Below are 23970 nucleotides of genomic sequence, written 5' to 3'. Positions count from 1 at the left end.
AGTAGCTGGGCAAGCGCAGCAGTGCCGACTGTTACACCGCCGGCATCTGTGTGTAACCGCAGCTCAGATTGCGCCCATTAACCTTAAAGTTACACATCAGCACTGGGCTGTGTGGACTCTGCAGGGGGAGAGAAGGTGGACATCCTCCCACCCACTCCATAGATGTCCACATAAAAACCAGCCCATGTATGCAACTTAAATTTAACCCTCACTACACGTACTGATGCCATTATGCGCAGTGACACATATCTCCCCTCATATACCATGCCAGTGACCTTGTCACAATGTGTATATATGTATGTATATGTGTTTCATATATTCTGAGCACCCCAAACCCCTTTCTTGCACAGTGGCCCCTGAATTGAAGCCATCTTAATGATTTGTCGGGCTGATGGGTTCTCGAGATGCCGTGTTGAGCTTGTCTCCTGGAAGGGCACGGACTTGTGTGATTACTGACCTTTTTGTGTTTTCTACTTTTAGCGATTTCTTCTCTTCCCGAGCCTTTGAAGCCCCAGCTTGCAGCCCCTCTCCAGCCTAGCCCAACCTCCCAGCCACCCTGCCAAAAACTGCCGGAGCCTCTGTTACCCACAGCGTTGCATCCTACTTCCCAGACTCCCCCAGCGCAAAGTCTAGACCCTCCTCCACAACCACCGCCTCGTAGCCGCTCCGCCCAGAACCTGCCTTCAGAGGAAGCACCGTCTCAAGAGGTAGGTCACCTGCTCACCGTGACATGGCTAAAGCTTTTCTGTTATCACTTGTATTCTCTGTTATCAGCCTCCATACATTAGGCTGAGGAAGCCCATTTGTATGAATCTCTTCTATTCTTCATGACTTATCGTATACATTTGTATTCTGGGGTCGTGTAGCGTCAGACGGCGCCTCTCGTGTTCTCAGGTTGTGTGTGGTATTGCAGCTTTGCTCCATTCATTATAATAGATGTAACCTATGGACAGGAAGAAAGTAGCCATGTTTTTCTTATTCCAAACAACCCCTTTTAATTTATTAATTTATCAATTTTAAGAAATGGGACTGTACTTGGGACGAACACTTATAATATGCCAGTTATGATACAGAAGTATAGGAAACTATAAAAGAAAACAACCTAATATTCTGGTTTCAGAAAATCCCTGTCTCCTGGTACAAAATCCTTTAAAAAAAAAAAAAACGTATTTTACCCTCCCCGCGTCCAGTGCTGAGCCTCCGATGCTACCCGCCTTGCCCACAGGTAGTTTTTAGTATTGCATCTCAGCCATTCACTTTGAGACTACGATATAGTCGTATAAAAAACATGGCTAACAATAAAGAGACTATTGATCTTTTATTTTCAAGTAATGCAACCAATTCAGTCTGGTTGCTTATGATAAACGCTGTTGGACACTTTTTCCAATGCGGTTGTTAGGCGGGACATTGCTATCCACCATTCTTCAGGGTCAAAATTAGTTATGGCTGTAGGGAGCCAGCCATAGAGATGTTTAGCATCTCAATGAATAAAATATCTTAAAGGAGTATTCCCATCTCCAAAATCCTATCCCTATATGTAGTAGGTGTAGTAATATTATTAATAATAATATTATAATATTAGCAAATGCCTCCAATTAGAAATGTAGTATAGTTCTTCAGATTCGCTATGCTGCTTACCCCATGTGCAGGGCATTGCTGAAGCTTAGGTATCCATGGTTATGACCACTAAGAGCTACTGCAATGCCCTGGACATTGGGCAAGAGATGGCAAATATGAAGAACTATACTACATTTGTAATTGGAGGTACTAATAATAATAATTATTATTATTACACCTACTGCATATTGGGATAGGATCTTGGAGATGGGAATACCCCTTGAAGGATCTTTTGTCAACATATATACCGTTTTATGTATGGCGCGTCTCTGGAAAAATGTGTCCATGGTCTTAACCTGCAGTGATATTCCTTCCAACCTTTCTTCTACTTCCCGCTAAAGTACAATTCAGCTGCAGGATCAGACTACACTGTTTGTTTGTAGTCTGTTACCATGGAGACATATAGTTCTGAAGTGGAGCTGTATAGACTAAACTGTAGGAAGTTTGTTTTTATCTGGAATTTGTAGCATTCTTTCAGTATGATTTTTAGATGCCTTAGAGCAGTGTATAAAGCGGTTGCACTGGTAGATGTATATATGGTTAAGGCTTTTTAGGAATTTCTGATCTGTATGTTGCGCTTATTACGCTGTTTATATCTGTATCTCTCTCTTCTCATCTTTTTTTCTTTAATATCTGTCTTTTTTATCACTAGCAGGAGCAACCGTCAGGGTAACAGGTACCTCAGTAATTTAACCCTACTTCCCATATTCCACCCTTAGCTTCATACGTCTCTCATGTGATAATCCGGATAACCGTCATTACCTCTGCAGTTTGCTGTCATGATAAAGAAAGGACAATCTATTACTTCTTGGGAATCTCTAAATTCTCCTCCAAGATCAGAGCGCTTTTCTTGGCAGCGAGATCTGTTGTTAGTTTGTGCCAGGATTCTGCCGTCAGCACGGATGGTGGACATGTATGAATGAGCCCAGTATATTAGACTTCTATTATGCAACTTCAGACTCCTACCCGTGCTCTAACGGCACCTAAAGGGTTTCCTGCTTGAAAAAAAATTACCTTTTAAATGTTCTTAAAAGGATTGTACACCTTTTGGCTACATTTAGTTTCTATTTAAATGCATGTAGTGGGGTTAATCATTTTGCAGTTGGTGTGAAAGAATTGGCACAGTTTGCCTTCTGTAGAATGAGTTTTTAACTCTGCTTTTTTTTTCTAAGCTCCTCTCAGCTGTTTTATGACCACATCAAAGTTGAGTGTGCAAGGAAACAAATCCTGTAAAACCAAGCCATGCAAAATTCTTAATGAAACTTCTTTTTTTAAAAATTATATATTTTAGCACCAAATACATACATTTTAAGTAGTGATAAGCGAAAGGTGCCTTCTACTCGAGCTTGCATTGGGCGCACACCGAGTGCGGCGGGTGCTTGGGCGCACACCGAGTGCGGCGGGTGCTTGGGCGCACACCGAGTGCGGCGGGTGCACACCGAGTGCGGCGGGCGCACACCGAGTGCGGCGGGTGCTTGGGCGCACACCGAGTGTCGCGGGTTCACACCGAGTGCGGCGGGCGCACACCGAGTGCGGCGGGTGCTTGGGCGCACACCGAGTGTCGCGGGTTCTTGCTCTAGTCCCCACCATGAGTTTGGCGGATGTCTATACAGCCAAAAAAACATGCGGGGATTTACCGTGTATGGCAGTCTAACAGCTTTGTTTTGGCTGTGTAACAGCCGCCAAACTTTGTCATGTAAAAAATAAACAAACTCGTACCTAGAAGAATCATTTCAGGACTTTTTCCACCTTTTAATGTCGCCCATATTCTGTATACATCTATTGGAAAAAAAAAAAAAAAACCTGAAATGTATTCAGGTGGAAAAGAAATATAAAGCACTAAAATAATGTGGCTGCATAAATATGCACACCTTTACTTTTGTTGAATCCACATTTAAATTTGACAGCATTCAGTCTTTTTGGCTAAGGGGTCTATCAGTACAGCACATCTAGAACGGGTGATCTTTGCCCACTCTTGCGGGTAGTAGCTCCATAACTGTCAAGATTTCCAGGGCATCTCCCGTGTACAGCACCCTCTTCAGGTCACCCACAGATTCAGTTGGATTTAGATCTGGGCCATTTGGAGGATCACTGTGCTGAAAAGTGAAATTCCTCTTCAGCTTTTTAGCATAGGTCTGAAGGTTTTGTTGCATAATTTGGAACTGTTCATAATTCCTGCAACCTTGACTGACTAAGCCTCAGTTCCTGCTGCTGAAAAACGGCCCCAAAGCATAATGTTTCCTCCACCCTGCTTCACTGTGGGTATGGTGTTCCTTTAGTGATTTGCACTGAACATACTATTTGGAATTATGGATGAAAAGTTCAATATTGGTCTCATCAGTCCATAACACGTTTTCCCACATACTTTTGGCAGACTTGATGTAAATTTGCCAACAAATAACCTCCTTGCCTCCACCATTCTTCACTGTGGATGTGGGGTTTTTCTTTCTGATTTTGACTTTTACAGCAGAATGTTAGCCAGAAAAAAATGCTGCATAAAATACTTGTTTTGCATGCTTTTTTTTGCCTTTCATTTGATTAGATGAAGAAAAAAACACTGCAAAAAATGCTGAAAAAATTGATATGCCGTAGATTTAAAAAAAAAAAATTAATTATTCAATTTGTTAGTACTGTAAAACGCTAAGTTTTTCCCCCAGCGAGAACGCAATGCGTGAAAAAGCACCTAATGGTTAGGATGATAGATGTGCACTTATTTAGGTTAAAACCCCTAAGTTGCTATGGTAGACATAAACATTACATCTCCTGCGTACATTTCACTGGTGTCATTTATTGTGATTTACATGTATCAATGTCACTGGTAGTATTGTATCCCGGTCGTATCCGCTTCCATGTACCGTCCCCAGCTACAGCCTCAGCCTCTGGACCAGCTGGTGTAGCTCGTCTATCTAAACGGACATCTCCTGGACTAATAGATTGCTAGTGTAAAAGCCAATAGAGGTCCTGCACTCTTTATCATGACTTGTTGCCTGCTCTACCATATTAACTCTTACTGCTACAGAAATCCGTACTTGCCTAACAAACAACGGGTGATTGCCAGCTTTGTCATCTGATATCCATGAATGAGCAAAAATTGGACATCGGTCTTAATGCAGTCATCAAATTCCAATATTGATGTGGTTCTGTGTTTTACATTTATCTAATTGTTCCCAAAATCAAAAGTCGCCCATCTCCAAAGGATCAGAGATGTCTTGCGGATCTGACTACTCGGATCACCAGCAAACATTGCACACCCATGTTGGATGACGTGTAGGTGCGCATGCTCTGCCTCCACTGCATTCATTGTAAGTAGGACTGCTTTTAGAACTGTTCATAATTAACTTCACTTTGACTCAAATCCCAGTTGCAGCTGCCAATAAATAGCCCCAAAGCATATTGCTGCCTCCACCATTCTTCACTGTGGGTGTGGTGTTTTTCTTTTTGCTGTAAAACTTGTTGTTTTTACTTGTTTTTGATCCTATTTATCTGATTGGATAAAAAAAACACTGCAAAGACGCTGAAAAACTTGACATGCTGCTGGTTTAAAAAACAAAACAAAAAAAAACAGCGCTTTCAAGGTTCAAGTCTGCACGGAAAAACTAAGCAGCTTGTGAATGAGATTTCAGATTTATTCAGTTTGCTGATACTGTAAAACGCTGAGGGACTGCTGTTGAAGCGGAGCACTGTATTCTGCTATTTTCGACAGTCCCTTTTAACAATGAATGGAGTGGAGGCTGAGCAATGTGCACATGCTTTCCATTCAACACTGGGTCTGCAGAGCACAGAAACTAGATCCCCGATCTCATATTTGCTGGGGGGGGTGTCTCGCCGGTTTTACCTTAATGTGATCAGCAAGTTATGCTCTACCCTATAGATGGGGGGTATTTTGTGATATTGGGAACACCTCATTAAAGGGGATGTCCACTACTTTTTATTAGTTTAACAATGGACCTAAGATGGTTATTGAATTAAAAATAAAAAAATAATAAAAAAATGCTCTCCTACGAGACCACCACTGATCCTCCTAACTGCTTCAGGAGTCCCAGGCCGGTCTCCTGTCTTGCAGAAGCCCGGGAGGTGATGCACGCAGAAGTACCAAGGGGAAGAGGAGTCTGATAGATAAATATGTTGTTGTTTTTTCTTTATTTTAGGACCACGGTTTATATTCGTTTAAAAACGTACCAAGTAGTGGACACCCCATTTAAGACTTAAATTTAGTTATACATGCAATATGAGGCAGACCAGAAGATTATTTCTTCCTTTTTTTTGTCATCTGGATCGATATAAATGGAGACCTGAAGTAATTTGAATATCATACACCAGTTTGCTAATTAGAAAAGCCAAAGCTTGCGATTACAGCAGCATCGGCACTGATTGACACAAGACATCAGTGTGTGCAGTGGAGCGGGAGCAGTGACCGTGTAAAAGCAGATGCAATATCCTGACATTTCCTCATTTCCAATATCGGCTTTACTGTGTAGTCTGGGACTTAGTCAGCAGAGTGCACACAGGTTGATCACTGCTCTAGTGCACTGTTGAAGGCCTTGACAAGGAAGGATTGTGATACTATGTAAGGGTTTGTACTGTACAGGTCTCTGGCAGCTCATATTCTGTAGGTAGAGCGGGCAGTGAGCCTATGGGGTCCAACTGGACTTTGTATCTGCTCATTCACAAAATATATGGTGTGCGTCACTAAGAAAAAGGATTTCTGCAAGAATCTCCAAATTGGTCACCTACATAGATCTAGTTACTTTGTGTCCCTTAACCAAAGCATGGATGTTGTTTGTAATGTTCATGGGCTCATCCACCCTTCCTCCGCCCCGTTAATTTTAGTAAGAAATGATCCCATATTACATCAGCGCTGTTCATATTTTATATCATTGTCTATGGATGTGACAATAAGATTTAGATGAAAGGAAGCAATCAAGCTGCAGCGGTAAAGGTTAGTGACCCTTTTACTTTCTATGGGAAAAGTGACTTCTCGTCTTTGCCTTTTTGACTGTCGGACCACCCAAAGCTTTTTGGATTCTCATCCCAGTTCTTGCATGAATATTGCATGAGGTAGTCAAAGAACGTCAAAAACAAAGACATTTCATGTGGGTTGGTAGATCTTTTCATTTCTGTAGCCAGTGAATGGTGGCATCTTGGTATATAGGATGTACTTTTATTTTTTGGATGACTGTTTTCCATCTTGCTCATTTCCGTGTTGGATATAGATGACTTATTACATGTATATTTCATGTATTCTTCAGTATCCTCTAATCTCCACACTTTTTGTTATTCTTTCTTACAGAAACGATCTAATGAAGTCGGCTTTAAAAGTCACCTTAACAATGATCCATTTGTGGACTTGGCATTCGAACAACCTCCCATTTTAAAGCTGCCGGTGCCCGTACACATATCGCCACCATCATTAATCCCAAAGGAGACAATACCGTTGCCTTCTTCATCGACAAATAATCTTCCTCTGCTGAATAATATGAATTGCATGCTTAGTGCTCCCCCTCCGATCCCGGCCCGCTGCGGGTCTCGGGACAGTCTGAGGAAATCGCCCAACCCATTCCTCAATAGCACCAACACCTCGCACACGGCAAACCCATGTACAGAAAGGTCAGCAGGACCTGCAAACCCATTTACCACCCAGACCACCGCTGCAGCGTTTTTGCAGACCGATATATTTGATCAGACTCATTCTGTTAGCCAGCCCGAGTTGCTTCAAAGCAAGCCAATGTTTACAGTGGGTCCAGCAGAAAAAAGTCTCTCCTTGCCTCACAACTTTTCCACGATGCCAGGCCCAAATTCTAAAGGTTGGGTAACTTTTGAAGAAACCAACTTTATTACAAACAGGTCACTGCCCAGCAATGGAGTGGAACTTGATGGACTCTCCTTACTAAACCCTTCCCAGAAGCCTGCATTCGACAGCAACTGGAACACTCTCCCAGCGGGATCTTCACTTACGATGTCTTTAAGAAAGCCGCCACCCCCTCCACGCATCCCGTTAAGGACAAAACTCAAACCGCCCGGTACCAAGATGTCTGCAAACTTCTCTCAAAGTTTTGATTTTGCAGACCGATAACCGAAACGTTACTACTGATTTTCTCTGGTGTGCAATATGATGACCTGATCAAAAAATGACGTGGCTACCTAATGTAAACTCGCCCCGAACCACTATTTAATATCTTATATTTCCTGTTTATCTGGACAACATTTCAAATATGACTTTATTTTTTGAACTTTTTTTTTTTTATTGCATATTTGCATGCTCTGTATAAAGCCATTCAAATGGAAGCTATCTGGATAGAACGTTGGCTTACGTCTATGACACCCTATCAAAGTGGGTGCAAGGGTCCTCGAAAATGCCACTTAGGAGGTCTTCCAGTTCTTAAAATGCTGACTCTGAGAGTGTAGAGAGCGAAAAAAAAAAAGTGAGCAGCATATGCTCCAGATGCTGTTTAGTCCAGTTGAAAAATGCTTTTAAGGGTACAGTTGTGTTATTGGGGGATTGTCGAATTTACAGGGTCCCTTGCTTATTGTTTGTTTTTAGTAGGAAACTATTATTATCATTGTATGCTTTAAGTTTGCTGCAGTTACAGGTAAACCACTTTATTGCCAGGAAAGAAAGGCAAATTTAAATAGGAACCAAATATGTGGGAAACTTTACTGTAGGTTCGATGAACAGATGACGTTTTATTGGTGAGTGATGTTTCAGCGATCGTAGTAATGGGTCCAAGCATAGCATATCTGATATATCGTTTTGGGTGGATTGTGTGTGATACATCGAACGGTGCAGAAACATGTGCCCATGCACCACCACCCAATGCCTTTTCCAAGATAGCCTGGCAACATAAGACTCCAGGTAAAGCTTGGATGTTCTTTAAAGATATTTGGCATTAATCCCACATTGTAATCACATTTAGGCTTTGTTCCAACTAATGTCTGCACAATCTCTACGCGTAATCTCGGCCTCACATGCTTGGTCTGGTGGTATATCTACAGATATAGGTTGCTAGGTAAAATAGGATGAAATTGACATTATTTGGCTCATTCTTATCAATCAGCCATGCATTGCACGGACGTAAATTTAGGAGTATTGCCTATGTCCGGTTTGACATTGCCATATGTAAAGTTTGCAGTATATTATGACATGGCAGAGAATAGGTTTTGAGATAGGACATGTTATCTACCTCTGGCGTAAGCATTGTAGTCGGAAATAAAATAATCTGTATTTCTTTACAAAACAAACTTTTCATATACTACTACTATTCATAGCATCCTACAGGAAAGGGCATGGGAGCGCTGGTGCGTCACACCACGACATCGGTGTATTCCCAAGGACAGATTCATCAAGACTGGCCTTTGTAGATCACAAATGGAGTAAGATGTGTAAATTAAAGCAGAATTGTCTTCCAAGCCTCTTAATGAACTTGGTACAATTTTTGGACCAGTCCCCTCCTCCAAAGTTTCTTCCAATTTGCAAAAATTTGCCAAAGCATGTCTTAAAAAAAATAAATAAATAAATCACAATTTGCAGTCGTTCGCAAAATTTTCACACCAGTTTTCTGGCACAAACTAATGAATCGGCCCTAGAAACTTTGCAATAATCGAATATGGTGACTTACAATTTTTTTCCTCCTCTTTCCAGGGAACCTAGTACGGACCTGTGACTTCGGCTGAGAATATTTCATAGATTTCCACTTTGAATAATCTACAAAGTGATTTGTGCTAGTGAATGCATTTACTTTAGGACTGCACTCAGGGTTATCATCCACGATAGATTTATAGGCCATTGTATAAAATACTTTTATTTTTCGACAAGCCATGGAGAAAAAAAATAGTAGGACGTAATGCGTTCACTTTTCCTTGGCATCAATTTATTACATCTGTCGTGCTTATAAGCCTTCGCCAACTGCGCAAATTTAGAGATTAAGCCAATATTCACCGCTGACTGATTGCTTGGTTGGCCACAATATGGCCGCCTCTGGTGAAAGTTGAGTGCGTACGTATAGGCTTTTATAACACGCGGTCATCCCATGTAATATGCCTACGGCACTGGATAAATACACTATATATCCTAAACCTAGAAAGTAGTTTATATAAGTACACTGTATGGTTGTCTGGTCCAAAGTGTGTGTGTGTTTTTTTTCTAGACAGTAGTGAATTCAATTTACAGGTGTGAATGCGTAATATATTCCAAAATTATAATAATATGCTGTATTTATGGGGCGGATGGGTAAATACATTCCTGCACAGGTTTCCTGTCTAGGACAGTGCATATGTGAATAAAGATAATTTTTACGTAGAGGGTTATGGTTTCTATGTAGAGGGTTATGGGGGGATGAAGTTCCCTTTCAAGTGTAAAAAGTTTTACCTGGTTATTTCTGTTTATGGGAAATTTGGATGATAATATGAAAGTCACCGCAGCGCAATCCGCTATTGACACTTTGCTAAAAACTGCTTAGTGTTTGTTATGGCGGCTGCGGGGGTGTGGGAAAGTGCAGCGGCCATGTTATTTTAGCTGGCATCCACTTTTTAAGAAATAGATGTGAGGGACAGCACTCTTCAGGTGGGTTTCCCTCCCCATTCTGCGTTTTCAGACACCAGCTGCAGGTCTCCTAGCCCCCAGCTTTAACGGCCTCAAAAGTATATATGTATATATGAAGACTAGTGATGAGCGAGCGTCCTCACCACTCGAGTGGGTGCGTATCAAGTGTCTCAGGTGCTCTAGCGCCATGTTCGAGATATCGGGCATTGCCTGCCATGTATGATATTACCATAGCCAACATGGCTACATTATTACTGTGTATGGCAGGCAATCCCCGCATGTTTAATGGCTGTCTAACAGCGGGGACTTTGAGCATGGCGCTCGAGTACTTGCAATACTCTATACGTACCTTGCGGTCCATACTTGGTTTAACGGGTCGAAGCATGGACCAGCTGTGGTTCTCCCAAAATGATAGCCTCATAGCCATATATTAGTCTGTCAAGATCATGTCTGGAAACCCACGGCTGGTCCGTGCTACAGGTGCACCTTTATGGCTGCCATATTAATAAAATAAAAGCAAAAGCTGCTGAGGTAAATACTAGGTAGATTTGGGAAAAGTGGGTGACATATTAGTTAATTAGTTGAATTCTGAAACCAAAATTGTCATCGCTCAACTTTTCCAAATGGAGGAACAGCCCTTATAGCATTTTTAGCAATTCTACAGATATGGCCTATTTTATTTATTTTTTTAAGGGTGAAATGCTTGATGAAAAATTATATTGACTTATCGCAACATGATCTTTTCTCAAAATTGTCAATGTCTAATCCTAATAAACAAGCTTCAGGTAGAAAGCCAAAACCTATAGGCCATGTTTATCTACTCTAAAAAGAAAACAAGGCAAGGTTGCCCATAGCAACCAATCAGAGCACAGCTTACATTCACTTACACTGCTCTGGAAGAATGGAAGCAGCACTCTGATTGGTTGCTAGGTTCAACTAGGCGACGAGTGAGGCCTACTGACTTCTAGGCCTCCCCAGCACATTAGATTTTTTTTTTTTACATATATACTGGCATGGAAGAAATATTTAATATATTCGCTAGATTTTTAAGGCCATATTTTGACTTCCAGAGCATAGTATAAGGGAGGGCAAGGGAAAATGTATTTTATATTGTGACTCTATCTTGTATATTTTCTGGAAAAGCAAATTGCATTGATGCTTCTAGAGAGCGGGGCTTCTATCTAGAATGACGTTCTGTAATCCTATGACTATTGTACATTATGTACGTATTTATTTAATATTATCTTCGTCAGTGTGTGAATGGCCGTATATGTATGTGTTACCTGACCTCTATAAACATTGGCATCAACGATCCTGCTTATATTCGATTGGTGGCGGTGCTTCTCGATTTTAAAGGAATTGTCCAAGATGAGGAAAAAAAAATAAAAATACGGCTGCCTTCCTAAAACAGCGCCACACTTGTGTGCAGGATGTGGCTGGTGTTGCAGCTTGGTTATTATTTCTTGAAGAGGGCAGAGCTGCAATACCAGAGATAACCTGTAGACAGATAAAGGCGCTGTTTCTGGGGGTAATTCTTTAAATTTTGTAACCCTGTTTAGGGATAGAATTGGGGAAAAAAAAATTATATATATATATAATTATATATTATATATATAATTTTCCTCTGTGACAGTTCTACTTTAAACCCATACTAGACGCCCGATATTGATCCTTCTTTTAAGGGACGGCCGCTCTAGTGTCTGCCGGAAATAGTTCTTGTGCTGATTTATGGTGTAAAAAATTTAATTTCTGTAACTAAATAAATAAAACTGCCTACGTTATACAGGTGCAAATGGCGTCTTTCCTCCCCATTCTAATCCATCGTACTATGGATACGTTACTGATCCAAACTCTATTCTCCACCGCTAAGGATATTGGGGGTGTTGTGTTCTGACCTGTGGTACACGTGATGAATTTCATGTCTGTCCCACGGCTTCTGTGTATGAGATTATATACTGACAGGATCTATCTGCAGTATTACATTATCAGTACAATGTAACCCGTGCACTGTCCTGTGAAGTACGTGGAGTGATGTTGAAATAAAGAAAAAAATAAAAAAGACTGACTAGAAACTGATTCTTTCATTATTTTCACTACCTAATGGGATTTAAAGGGGGTCTCCTAATAAAAAATTGAATAACGTCGTAATACTTTTATAAATAAAATGGCCGTTCTCCTGTTATACTGTGAATAAACCATCCATGAATGTAGATTGCACACTTTGCATGCTGCCTACACTTATGAATGGGAAGAAAGAAGTTAAATGTGGTGTGGAGTTCATAACTGAGCAGGCGCCAGCACACGGGAAAGTGCTGTGGCCCATGGTTACCCCAAACCATCACACTAGACCTTGGAAATCAAGGTCAAGAGTCTGGAGGAAGAGTGGAGGCCACAATCCAAGCTGCCGGAGGTCTAGTGTGAAGTTTCCACAATCAGTGATGGTTTGGGGAGCCATGTCATCTGCTGGTGTAGGTCCACTGTGTTTTATCAAGACCAGAGCCAGCGCAGCCGTCTACCAGGAAATTTTAGAGCACTTCATGCTTCCCTCTGCCGACAAGCTTTTTGGAGATGGAAATGTCATTCTCCATCAGGACTTGGCCCCTGGCCACACGGCCAAAAGTGCCAATACCTGGTTTACAAACAACAGTATCACTGTGCTTGATTGGCAGCAAACTCGCCTGACCTTAACCCCATGGAGAATCTATGGAGTATTGTCAAGAGGAAGATGAGAGACCACACCCAACAATGCAGATGAGCTGAAGGCTGCTATCAAAGCAACCTGGGCTTCCATAACCCCTCAGCAGTGCCACAGGCTGATCACCTCCATGCCACGCCGCATTGATGCCAAAGCAGCCCCGACCAAGTATTGAGTGCATTTACTGATCATACATTTCAGTAGGCCAACACTTCAGATTTTAAAATTATTTTTTCAAGCTGGAGTTATAAAGTATTCTAATTTACTGAGATAATAACTTTTGGGTTTTCAACATTAACAGAAATAAACACATGAAATAGATCACTCTGTGTGTAATGACTCTATATAATATGAGTTTCACTTTATGTATTGAAGAACTGAAATAAATTTAACTTTTGATACCCATGGGATACACCTGAGATCCAATACACTCCCATACACGCTAACAAGACTGTATTCTTGAAAAATCGTATATAAGAGACGGTATATGGTTGTCAATACCATATGTAAAGATATATGGCGGTATACCTCTTTTTGGTCCATATTGGCACTAGTTTTGTTTTGCACATGTGCTCTTTAAATTATTCGTATATTGAAAGTTTTTTAGAGGAACTTATTAAAGGTTATTTTTTTATTTAATTCCAGACTGCTACTAGTGATCCCTTCATAAGTCACATCCTTAGTGACCGGACATCCCCCTGTGTGCAATGTAAATGTCACATGGCTGTCAGTATATACACTTTTTATTTTTTCTGAAAGGCCACAGAGGCTGCAACATTAACAAGAGGCACCACTAACCAAACCCCATGAAGACCTGCAAACAAGTCAGGGACAAAGTTGTTGAGAAGTACAAGGCAGCGTTGGGTTATTATAAAATATTCCAATCTCTGATGATCCCCCGGAGCACCATCAAATCCATGATCATCAAATGAAAAGAGCATGGTGCCACAACAAATGAAGAGTGGGCCGCCCACCAAAACTCTCAGCTGGGGCAAGGGGGGCATTGATTAGAAAGGAAGCACAGAGACCACAAGTAACCCTGAAGGAGTTACAGAGTTCCCAAGCAGAGACTGGAGCATCTGTCCATATGACCACAATAAGTCGTACACTCCATAGAGGTGGCCTTTATGGAAGAGTGGGCAGAAAAGTCTTAGTTACTCACCGGTTAACGGTGTTTTTTGGAGTCCATGACAGCACAACGGAGAGAGGGGATCTGCCCTTCAGGAACAGGAAAACCTACAGATACATAAGGGTGGCACCTCTCCCACGCATCAGTTGGTTTACAGAGCACAAGAGGACCACCAAGGTTAATAGCATACATAATAAACAATAATACAATAACTATTCACTACCCATGAATTATATAAACAAAGGAAGAGGTGTACACCCAGAACTTAATAAGACGGGAGGGTATGTACAGGTGCTGTCATGGACTCCGAAAAACACCGTTAACCGGTGAGTAACTAAGATTTTATCGGTCGTCCATGACAGCACTACGGAGAGAATTACAGAGAGTAACTAACTAGGGAGGGACTACAGCTTGCAGCACCCTTACACCAAAAGAGAGGTCAGAAGAGGCACCCACGTTCAATCTATAGTTATAGAATGTGTTTGGGGAAGACCAAGTAGCAGCCTTACAAATCTGGTCGATCGATACCTCCAATCTTTCCGCCCACGAGGCCGCCATAGCTCTAGTGGAATGCGCTTTAAGACCTTCAGGCGCCGGCTTGCCCTTTGAGATGTATGCCAGCGAGATAGCCTCCTTGATCCATCTAGCTAAAGTAGATTTCGATGCTCTATGACCTTTCCTACTACCCTGATAGGACACGAATAGGGCGTTATCTATCTTCTAAGGATCAGTTACTGCTAGATACTCCAGGATACATAAATAAATAAATAAATAAATAATCTTTATTTTTATATAGCGCTAACATATTCCGCAGCGCTTTACATTTTTGCACACATTATCATCACTGTCCCCAATGGGGCTCACAATCTAAATTCCCTATCAGTATGTCTTTGGAATGTGGGAGGAAACCGGAGTGCCCGGAGGAAACCCACGCAAACACGGAGAGAACATACAAACTCTTTGCAGATGTTGTCCTTGGCGGGGTTTGAACCCAGGACTCCAGCGCTGCAAGGCTACTGTGCTAACCACTGCGCCACCGTGCCGCCCGGTACATCTTTTTATATCTAAAGTGTGTAGCTTACTTTCCTTATCGTTAGTAGGATTGGGGAGGAAAGATGAACTATTTCCTGTGTTCTGTGGAATCTGGACACTACCGTAGGAAGATATGCTGGATCAGGGGACAGTATCACTATCATCCCTAAACTGCTTGTAAGGGGGAACCCTGGATAATGCTTGGATGTCGCCTATCCTACGTGCCGATGTTAGGGCCACCAGGAAGGCTACTTTAAGGGATAGATTTTTAATAGAGGCTGAAGTAATCGGCTCAAATGGGGCCTCTGTCATGGCTGAGAGGACTAGGTTCAGGTCCCATGGCATGACCCTATTTTTCACCATTGGCCTAGACTGTTTTGTCGCCCTGATGAATCTGCTGACCCAGTAGTTCTCAGCAATGTTACAACCAAAAAGGGCCCTTAAGGCTGATACCTGCACTTTAAGAGTATTTGGGGATAACCCCATATCTAACCCCTTCTGTAAGAATTCCAAAATCTGGTTTATCGGTATTGACTGACCAGCTATTACCCCCGAGTTCTGAAGAAATCTCTTCCAGATCCTGACATAAATTTTTGTGGTGATTATTTTTCTGCTCTTCAGCAGAGTGTTAATGAGGCCCGGAGAGAACCCCCTATCTTTTAACAGCGCCCGCTCAAAATCCACGCCGTGAGATGAAGGCCAACCGCCCGAAGATGGTAGACTGGGCCCGGGGATAGGAGATCCGGGATGTCTGGCAAGACCCATGGGTCGGATATCGACATAGCCCTTAGGCATGGAAACCACGTCCTTCTGGGCCAGAAGGGGGCAATTACTATTACTGTGGCTCTGTCCTTCCTGATTTTCCTCACCACCAGAGGAATTAGAGACAGGGGAGGAAAGGCGTAGGCTAGCCTGAAGTCCCAGTCTATGAGGAGGGCGTCTACTGACAGATGATTTTCTCTCGGGTTCAGAGAGCAGAATTCTGTCACTTTTCTGTTTTCTTTTGTGGCGAACAGGTCCACCTCCGGTTGACCCCACCTTTCCACGATGAGGTTGAAGATGGAGCCGTTCAGGGACCACTCTCCCTGCCCCCCACCCAGAAGGGCTAGCGTCTGAGGTGACTATACGGGTTACATTATATTCCCAGGGGACCCCCGTGGACAGGTTCTCTCGGTCTAGCCACCATTCGAGGGATACAATAGCGTCTTGGGATAGGGTCAGCAGGCTCTCCAGACACCCCTGCCTTTTTTGTTGTAACAGCACCTCGCCCTGAAGTATCCTCGTATGAAACTGGGCCCATCGGACCGCTGGAATACAGGACGAGAGAGAGCCTAACAGAGACATGGCTCTTCTAAGGGACATGGTGGGGTTTTTAGAGGCATTCAGCACCTGAAGGTGCAGGCGATCAATTTTCTCGAGAGGCAGACGGCATTCCTGAACCTGAGAATCCAGGGTCAGGCCTAAAAATCGCTGCACCGTCATGGGCTGTAACCGAGATTTTTTAACATTTAGCATCCACCCCAGACGCTCCAGAGCAGACATTACTTTATGTAATTGTTCCAGACAGTGATCCGCCGTTTTACCCACGATAAGGAGATCGTCCAGGTAGGGGATTATTAGAATGTCAGACTCAAGTAGGTGTGCCATAACTTCAGCCATTACATTGGTAAACACCCGAGGGGCGACTGATATACCAAAAGGGAGGGCCCTATACTGGAAATGTCTGACTACCCCATCCAACCGCACCGCCACCCTCAGGAATCGTTGGTGTCCTGCATAAATGGGGATATGGTAGTAGGCGTCCTTTAAATCCAATACTACCATAAAGCAGTTTTTAAACAGTAGCTTTATTGCGGTGTTAATAGTCTCCATTTTAAATGATTGTACGGTTAAGAAATTGTTAAGAAGCCTAAGATTAATAATTGTTCTAAAGGAGCCGTCAGGTTTATGTATCAGGAATAGAGGAGAGTAGAACCCTCTACCCTGTTCTCCTTCCGGAACCTCCGATAAGAATGTCCTAACGAGCAGGTCGCGAACTTCCATTTCCAGGGCCGCCTGTTCTGCTGGAGAGGACCTGAGTGGCGTAATTCTGAAGCAATTCTGAGGGATAGAGGAGAACTCTAGCTGCAGACCCGTAGCTATTATTCCCAAAATCCAATCGCTACTGGAGATTTTGGACCAGGCCGGGTAGAAGGCAGAAAGTCTACCTCCCACCGGGGCGACTAGTCATTGGGGTGGTTTTTTGACTTCAGGTCTTAGGGCACCCGCCGACATCTCCCATGTCCCTTAAAGAAATGAGTCAGCCTTCTTATCAAGGGGATCCCTTGGGGAAGCCATGTCGTCAAAGGGGATAGATGATCTTTTAGATGCCTTAGCCACCGCTGCGTCCAATTTTGGTGCTTTATCCCACGTGTTCACCAGGGGGTCCTCAAAGGGATATCTGCGTTTAAAGGCCGGTGGAAAGGAGCCTTTTTTCTCTGGCTTTTTCCATTCCCTTTTGATAAGGTTCTGAACCTTGTCATTAAGCGGAAAAGACCTACGCTTTTTGGGGTCTAGACCGCCAAACATTAGATCCTGCGCTGAAAGTTCTGGCCTTTCGTCAGCCACCAGCATGGTGGATCTAACTGATTTGATCAGCTTGTCCATCTGGTCCAGCGGGAAACAGAAACGATTAGAATCCTCTTCTGAAGAGGACGCTGAGGAAACAGAGGTGTCTGAATCATTCTCCTTTCTTGGGCCAGCGGACGAATCCGAATCTGAGGCGCTAGGCTCCCTTCTTCTTTTGGAAGGCTCCCCCCGGGACAGGGATTTCAGGGAATCTTTCACCTCCTTCCTGATAATCTCCCTAAGGTTTGATGTAAAATCAGGAGACTCTTCCGCCACCTATGGGAGCGGAGAAAAAGGCTATGTAATTTTACCCCGGTGCTACCGCTAAAACCGTGTTCCCATCAATTTATTTCCTACCGTCTGCCACACACACGACTGACAAAGTCTCTTAGGGTAGGCGTCTCGCAAAGGGCAAGCGCATAGCGCGCACTCCTTGTTTTTTACTTTACCAGCGCATTTTTTCCCCTACGGAAATAAACATAGGAAAAGACTGCATCAGGGTACGTTCACGTAGATCTCTTAACCGGGCAGTAGCGGTAGGTACCGGATCACTGGGGGGTCGGTCCAGATCCTTTTGTCTAGATCTGCGACTGGGCTGATTACTGCATCCGCGGGTCTTTGGCTGGGGGTTCGCATGGGACTTCTCCGAGGATCTGTCCTGCTCCTCCAGCAGACCGACGGTAGCTTCCGGCTCATCCATAGCTGCAGATGGGCTCAAGCAGCCCTGCAGCGCTCTGTATGGCTATATATAGCCCTTCCCCCGGATCCGGAACATGTGCAGGTGCGTGGCCCAATCCACCCCCACACCTGCAGATCCTTGCGCAAGCACCGACGGGGACCAGAGGTGGGGAAGATCAAGGCCCAGGAGGGTGAACGGACCCCAGGGGGGGGACCAGGGGAGGATTAAGGGTAGCCAGGGCCCCGGGCTGTTCAGACACTGTGGGCCCCTCCCCCCCCCCCCCGGTCATGTGATGGGGGTCATGTGACGGGTATCATGTGACGGGGATCATGATATACCCGAACCAGATTATTCCAGAAAAATGGCCGGGCCCTATTCTACTGTAACCTATTAAATATTTGTTAAAATCTGCAATACAATTTAGGTATATTTTGACCAATAACATCACATACAAGGAACAAATACCACCGCACCATGACCAGACCACAAATTACAACCACAGTGATCGAATAATATCACATACAAGGAACAAATACCACCGCACCATGTCAAGACCACATATTACCACCACTTGGTGACCAAATATCACATACTAGCTGAAGAGCCCGGCGTTGCCTGGGCATAGTAAATATCTGTGGTTAGTTATAGCACGTCACTTCTCTTATTTTCCCATCACGCCTCTCATTTTCCCCTCACATCTCTCATTTTCTCCCTCACACCTCTCATTTTCTCCCTCACTCCTCTCATTCCCCCCTAACACTTGTCATTTCGACCTCACATCTGTCATTTTCCGATCACTACACTATTTTCCCTCACTCCTCTCATTTTGCACTCACACCTTTTCATTTTCACCTCACACCTCTCATTTTCACCTCAGTATATACATGTTTGTCATCTCCCTTATATATAGTATACACCTGTATGTCATCTCCTGTATATAGTATATACCTGTATGTCATCTCCCCTGTATATAGTATATACCTGCTGTGTGTCATCTCCCCTGTATATAGTATATATAACTGTATGTCATCTCCTCCTATATATAGTATATACCTGTATGTCATCTCCTCCTATATATAGTATATACCTGTATGTCATCTCCTCCTATATATAATATATACCTGTATGTCATCTCCTCCTGTATATAGTATATACCTGTGTGTCATCTCCCCTGTATATAGTATATATCTGTGTGTCATCTCCTCCTGTATATAGTATATACCTGTATGTCATCTTCTATATATAGCATATACCTGTATGTCATCTCCTCCTGTATATAGTATATACCTGTAGGTAATCTGCTCCTGTATATAGTATATACCTGTGTGTCATCTCCTCCTGTATTTAGTATATACCTGTATGTCATCTCCTCCTGTATATAGTATGTACCTGTATGTCATCTCCTCCTCTATATAGTATATACCTGTGTGTTATCTCTCCTGTATATAGTATATATCTGTGTGTCATCTCCCCTGTATATAGTATATACCTGTGTGATCTCCTGTATTAGACCTCGTTAACACGTTATTTGCTCAGTATTTTTACCTCAGTATTTGTAAGATAAATTGGCAGCCTGATAAATCCCCAGCCAACAGGAAGCCCTCCCCCTGGCAGTATATATTAGCTCACACATACACATAATAGACAGGTCATGTGACTGACAGCTGCTGTATTTCCTATATGGTACATTTGTTGCTCTTGTAGTTTGTCTGCTTATTAATCAGATTTTTATTTTTGAAGGCTAATACCAGACTTGTGTGTGTTTTAGGGCGAGTTTCGTTTGTCAAGTTGTGTGTGTTGAGTTGTGTGTGGCGACATGCATGTAGCGACTTTTGTGAGATGAGTTTTGTGTGGCAACATGCGTGTAGCAACTTTTTGTGTGTCGAGTTGCATGTAACAGGTTAGTGTAGCAAGTTGTGTGCAGCAAGTTTTGCGCATGGCGAGTTTTGTGCGTGGTGAGTTTTATGTCTGGTGCCTTTTGAGTATGTGCAAGTTTTGTGTGAGGCAACTTTTGCATGTGTTGCAAATTTTGTGCATGTGGCAATTTTTCCGCGTGTGCAAGTTTTGCGTGTGGCGAGTTTTCCATGAGGTGAGTTTTGCACTTGTGGCGAGTTTTGCGTGAGCCTAGTTTTTGCATGTGGCGAGTTTTGCGCGTGGCGAGTTTCGAGCGGCGACTTTTGTGTTTCGACTTTTATGTGGCGAGGTTGGTGTATGTGTGGTGAAATGTGTGCTGAGGGTGGTATATGTGTTCAAGCACGTGGTAGTGTGTGGCGCATTTTGTGTGTGTGTTCATATCCCCATGTGTGGTGAGTATCCCATGTCGGGGACCCACCTTAGCAACTGTACGGTATATACTCTTTTGCGCCATCGCTCTCATTCTTTAAGTCCCCCTTGTTCACATCTGGCAGCTGTCAATTTGCCTCCAACACTTTTCCTTTCACTTTTCCCCATTATGTAGATAGGGGAAAAATAGTTTGGTGAATTGGAACGCGCGGGGTTAAAATTTCACCTCACAACATAGCCTATGACGCTCTCAGGGTCCAGACGTGTGACTGTGCAAAATTTTGTGGCTGTAGCTGCGACGCCTCCAACACTTTTCATTTCACTTTTTCCCCATTATGTAGATAGGGGCAAAATTGTTTGGTGAATTGGAAAGCGCGGGGTTAAAATTTCACCTCACAACGTAGCCTATGATGCTCTCAGGGTCCAGACGTGTGACTGTGCAAAATTTTGTTTCTGTAGCTGCGACGCCTCCAACACTTTTCCTTTCACTTTTTTCCCCATTATGTAGATAGGGGCAAAATTATTTGGTGAATTGGAAAGCGCGGGGTTAAAATTTCACCTCACAACGTAGCCTATGACGCTCTCAGGGTCCAGACGTGTGACTGTGCAAAATTTTGTTTCTCTCAAAGAAACTCAGCATGTCCACATGGACTTTTCCTCGCTGAAACCTGTTCACACAGGTACTATACAGATGATCAGGTTTTTAAATACATCAGATAGGGATTGCATACATCAGTTAGGACTGCTCTGATATGGGTATACCTTGACGTTTGGTGGAGCAGCTTAGTATACATTTTTTGCAAAAAACGTATCAACCAAATACCCTGTTTTTTACATCTTTTTACTAGCACTTGCGGATTACTGTGATTTTTTTGAAACTGAGTGTTTTTGGTTCTACTATGCTCTTTTGTGTCTTCAAAATTTTGTTTCTGTAGCTGCGACGCCTCCAACACTTTTCCTTTCACTTTTTTCTCCATTATGTAGATAGGGGCAAAATTGTTTGGTGAATTGGAAAGCGCGGGGTTAAAATTTCACCTCACAACGTAGCCTATGACGCTCTCAGGGTCCAGACGTGTGACTGTGCAAAATTTTGTTGCTGTAGCTGCGACGCTTCCAACACTTTTCCTTTCACTTTTTTCCCCATTATGTAGATAGGGGCAAAATTGTTTGGTGAATTGGAACGCGCGGGGTTACAATTTCACCTCACAATATAGCCTATGACGCTCTCGGGGTCCAGACGTGTGACTGTGCAAAATTTTGTGGCTTTAGCTGCGACGGTGCAGATGCCAATCCCGGACATACACACACACACACACATGCACACACACACACACACACACACACACACACACATGCACACACACACACACACATTCAGCTTTATATAGTAGACAAGGGACAAATACCACAACACCATTTCCAGACCACATATTACCACCACATAGTGACTGAATACTACAATACTGATCAGTAAAAAACAACAACACAATACTATCACCATAAGTGCCAGTATTCACAGGAGATCTGTACTTAGTATGCAGTGTCTGTGTAGAGGTAATACAGAGATCACTGGTGGTATTATACACAGGACCTCTATATAGTATACAGTGTATAGTGTCAGTGTATAGGTAACACTGACTCACCAGTGACGTCTCTAGGTGAAGTCCTTCATCTTTCATCCAGCACAGACCGCCATCATTTCTTCCAGCCAGGACTCGTTTCTGCAGGAAATAACACCGTTATCTCGAGCTCCGCTTGCAGAACACATTACTTAATTTTTCACAACTTCTAAATTACACCACATGAAGAAAAAAAGGCGATATAGTGTCACTCTGCACAGTAACAGGACCGACCCCCATTTAAAAGAGTATACTAAAAAAATAAAATAAATACATCACTGCAGTAATAATATCCCTTAATTAGCCCCTATGGTAATAATATTCCACATCCTGGCCCCGTGTGTCTCATTCCTGGCTCCAGCCATATGTTCTCCCATCCTGCCCTCATGAGTATCCATTCTACCCCATATGATGTCCACATCCTGCCCCATATGTCTCCATCGTATCCATCCTGCCCCATGATCCAATCCTGCCCCATGTCTTTCATTCTGCCCTGTGTCTCCAATCATGCCCCGTGTCTACATTCTGCCCATGCCTCCAGTCCTGCCCCCAGTGTGTCCAGCAATCTGCCCCAGTATGTCCAGCATATTGCCCCAGTGTCCAGCAATCTGCCCCAGTGTCTCCAGCATATTGCCCCCAGTGTGTCCAGCATTGCCCCCAGACAGTGTGTCCAGCAATCTGCCCCAGTGTGTCCAGCAATCTGCGCCAGTATGTCCAGCATATTGCCCCCAGACAGTGTCCAGAAATCTGCCCCAGTGCGTCCAGCATTGCCCCCAGACAGTGTGTCCAGAATATTACCACCAGTGTGTCCAGCAATCTGCCCCAGTATGTCCAGCATTTCCCCCAGTGTCTCCAGCATTGCCCCAGTGTCTCCAGCAATCTGCCCCAGTGTCTCCAGCAATCTGCCCCAGTGTCTCCAGCAATCTGCCCCAGTGTCTCCAGCAATCTGCCCCAGTGTCCTCCAGCATTGCCCCAGTGTCTCCAGCAATCTGCCTCAGTGTCCTCCAGCAATCTGCCTCAGTGTCTCCAGCATTGCCCCAGTGTCCCCAGCAATCTGCCCCAGTGTCTCCAGCAATCTGCCCCAGTGTCTCCAGCAATCTGCCCCAGTGTCTCCAGCAATCTGCCCCAGTGTCCTCCAGCATTGCCCCAGTGTCTCCAGCAATCTGCCTGAGTGTCCTCCAGCAATCTGCCTCAGTGTCTCCAGCAATCTGCCCCAGTGTCTCCAGCATTGCCCCAGTGTCCCCAGCAATCTGCCCCAGTGTCTCCAGCAATCTGCCCCAGTGTCTCCAGCAATCTGCCCCAGTGTCCTCCAGCATTGCCCCAGTGTCCTCCAGCATTGCCCCAGTGTCTCCAGCAATCTGCCCCAGTGTCTCCAGCAATCTGCCCCAGTGTCCTCCAGCATTGCCCCATTGTCCTCCAGCATTGTCCCAGTGTCTCCAACAATCTGCCTCAGTGTCCTCCAGCAATCTGCCTCAGTGTCTCCAGCAATCTGCCCCAGTGTCTCCAGCATTGCCCCAGTGTCCCTAGCAATCTTCCCCAGTGTTTCCAGCAATCTGCCCCAGTGTCTCCAGCAATCTGCCCCAGTGTCCTCCAGCATTGCCCCAGTGTCCTCCAGCATTGCCCCAGTGTCTCCAGCAATCTGCCTCAGTGTCCTCCAGCAATCTGCCTCAGTGTCCTCCAGCATTGCCCCAGTGTCCTCCAGCATTGCCCCAGTGTCCTCCAGCATTGCCCCAGTGTCCTCCAGCAATCTGCCCCAGTGTCCTTCAGCAA

At 43.9% G+C, this 23970-nt stretch overlaps 1 protein-coding gene across 7 annotated transcripts in view; it reads left to right on the top strand.

Moving 5' to 3' along the window:
- The window catches only part of SYNJ1 (synaptojanin 1), a 72894-nt gene extending 63782 nt beyond the window's left edge, over positions 1-9112 (top strand). For 3 of the 7 annotated variants that reach the window (XM_069760854.1, XM_069760855.1, XM_069760852.1), the window contains 3 exons: positions 481-707; positions 2270-2293; positions 6908-9112. In XM_069760854.1, coding sequence (XP_069616955.1) covers positions 481-707; positions 2270-2290 — 248 coding nt within the window. In that variant the 3' untranslated portion in view covers positions 2291-2293; positions 6908-9112. The remainder of the gene's footprint in view (positions 1-480; positions 708-2269; positions 2294-6907) is intronic. The other 4 variants (XM_069760851.1, XM_069760850.1, XM_069760849.1 and 1 more) reach the window with 2 other exon arrangements.
- The last annotated feature ends 14858 nt before the right edge of the window (positions 9113-23970 follow it).

Source organism: Ranitomeya imitator, chromosome 3 (assembly GCF_032444005.1).
Source record: "Ranitomeya imitator isolate aRanImi1 chromosome 3, aRanImi1.pri, whole genome shotgun sequence".
Classification (NCBI taxonomy): Eukaryota; Metazoa; Chordata; class Amphibia; order Anura; family Dendrobatidae; genus Ranitomeya; species Ranitomeya imitator.
This window is presented reverse-complemented; position numbering and strand designations above follow the sequence as displayed.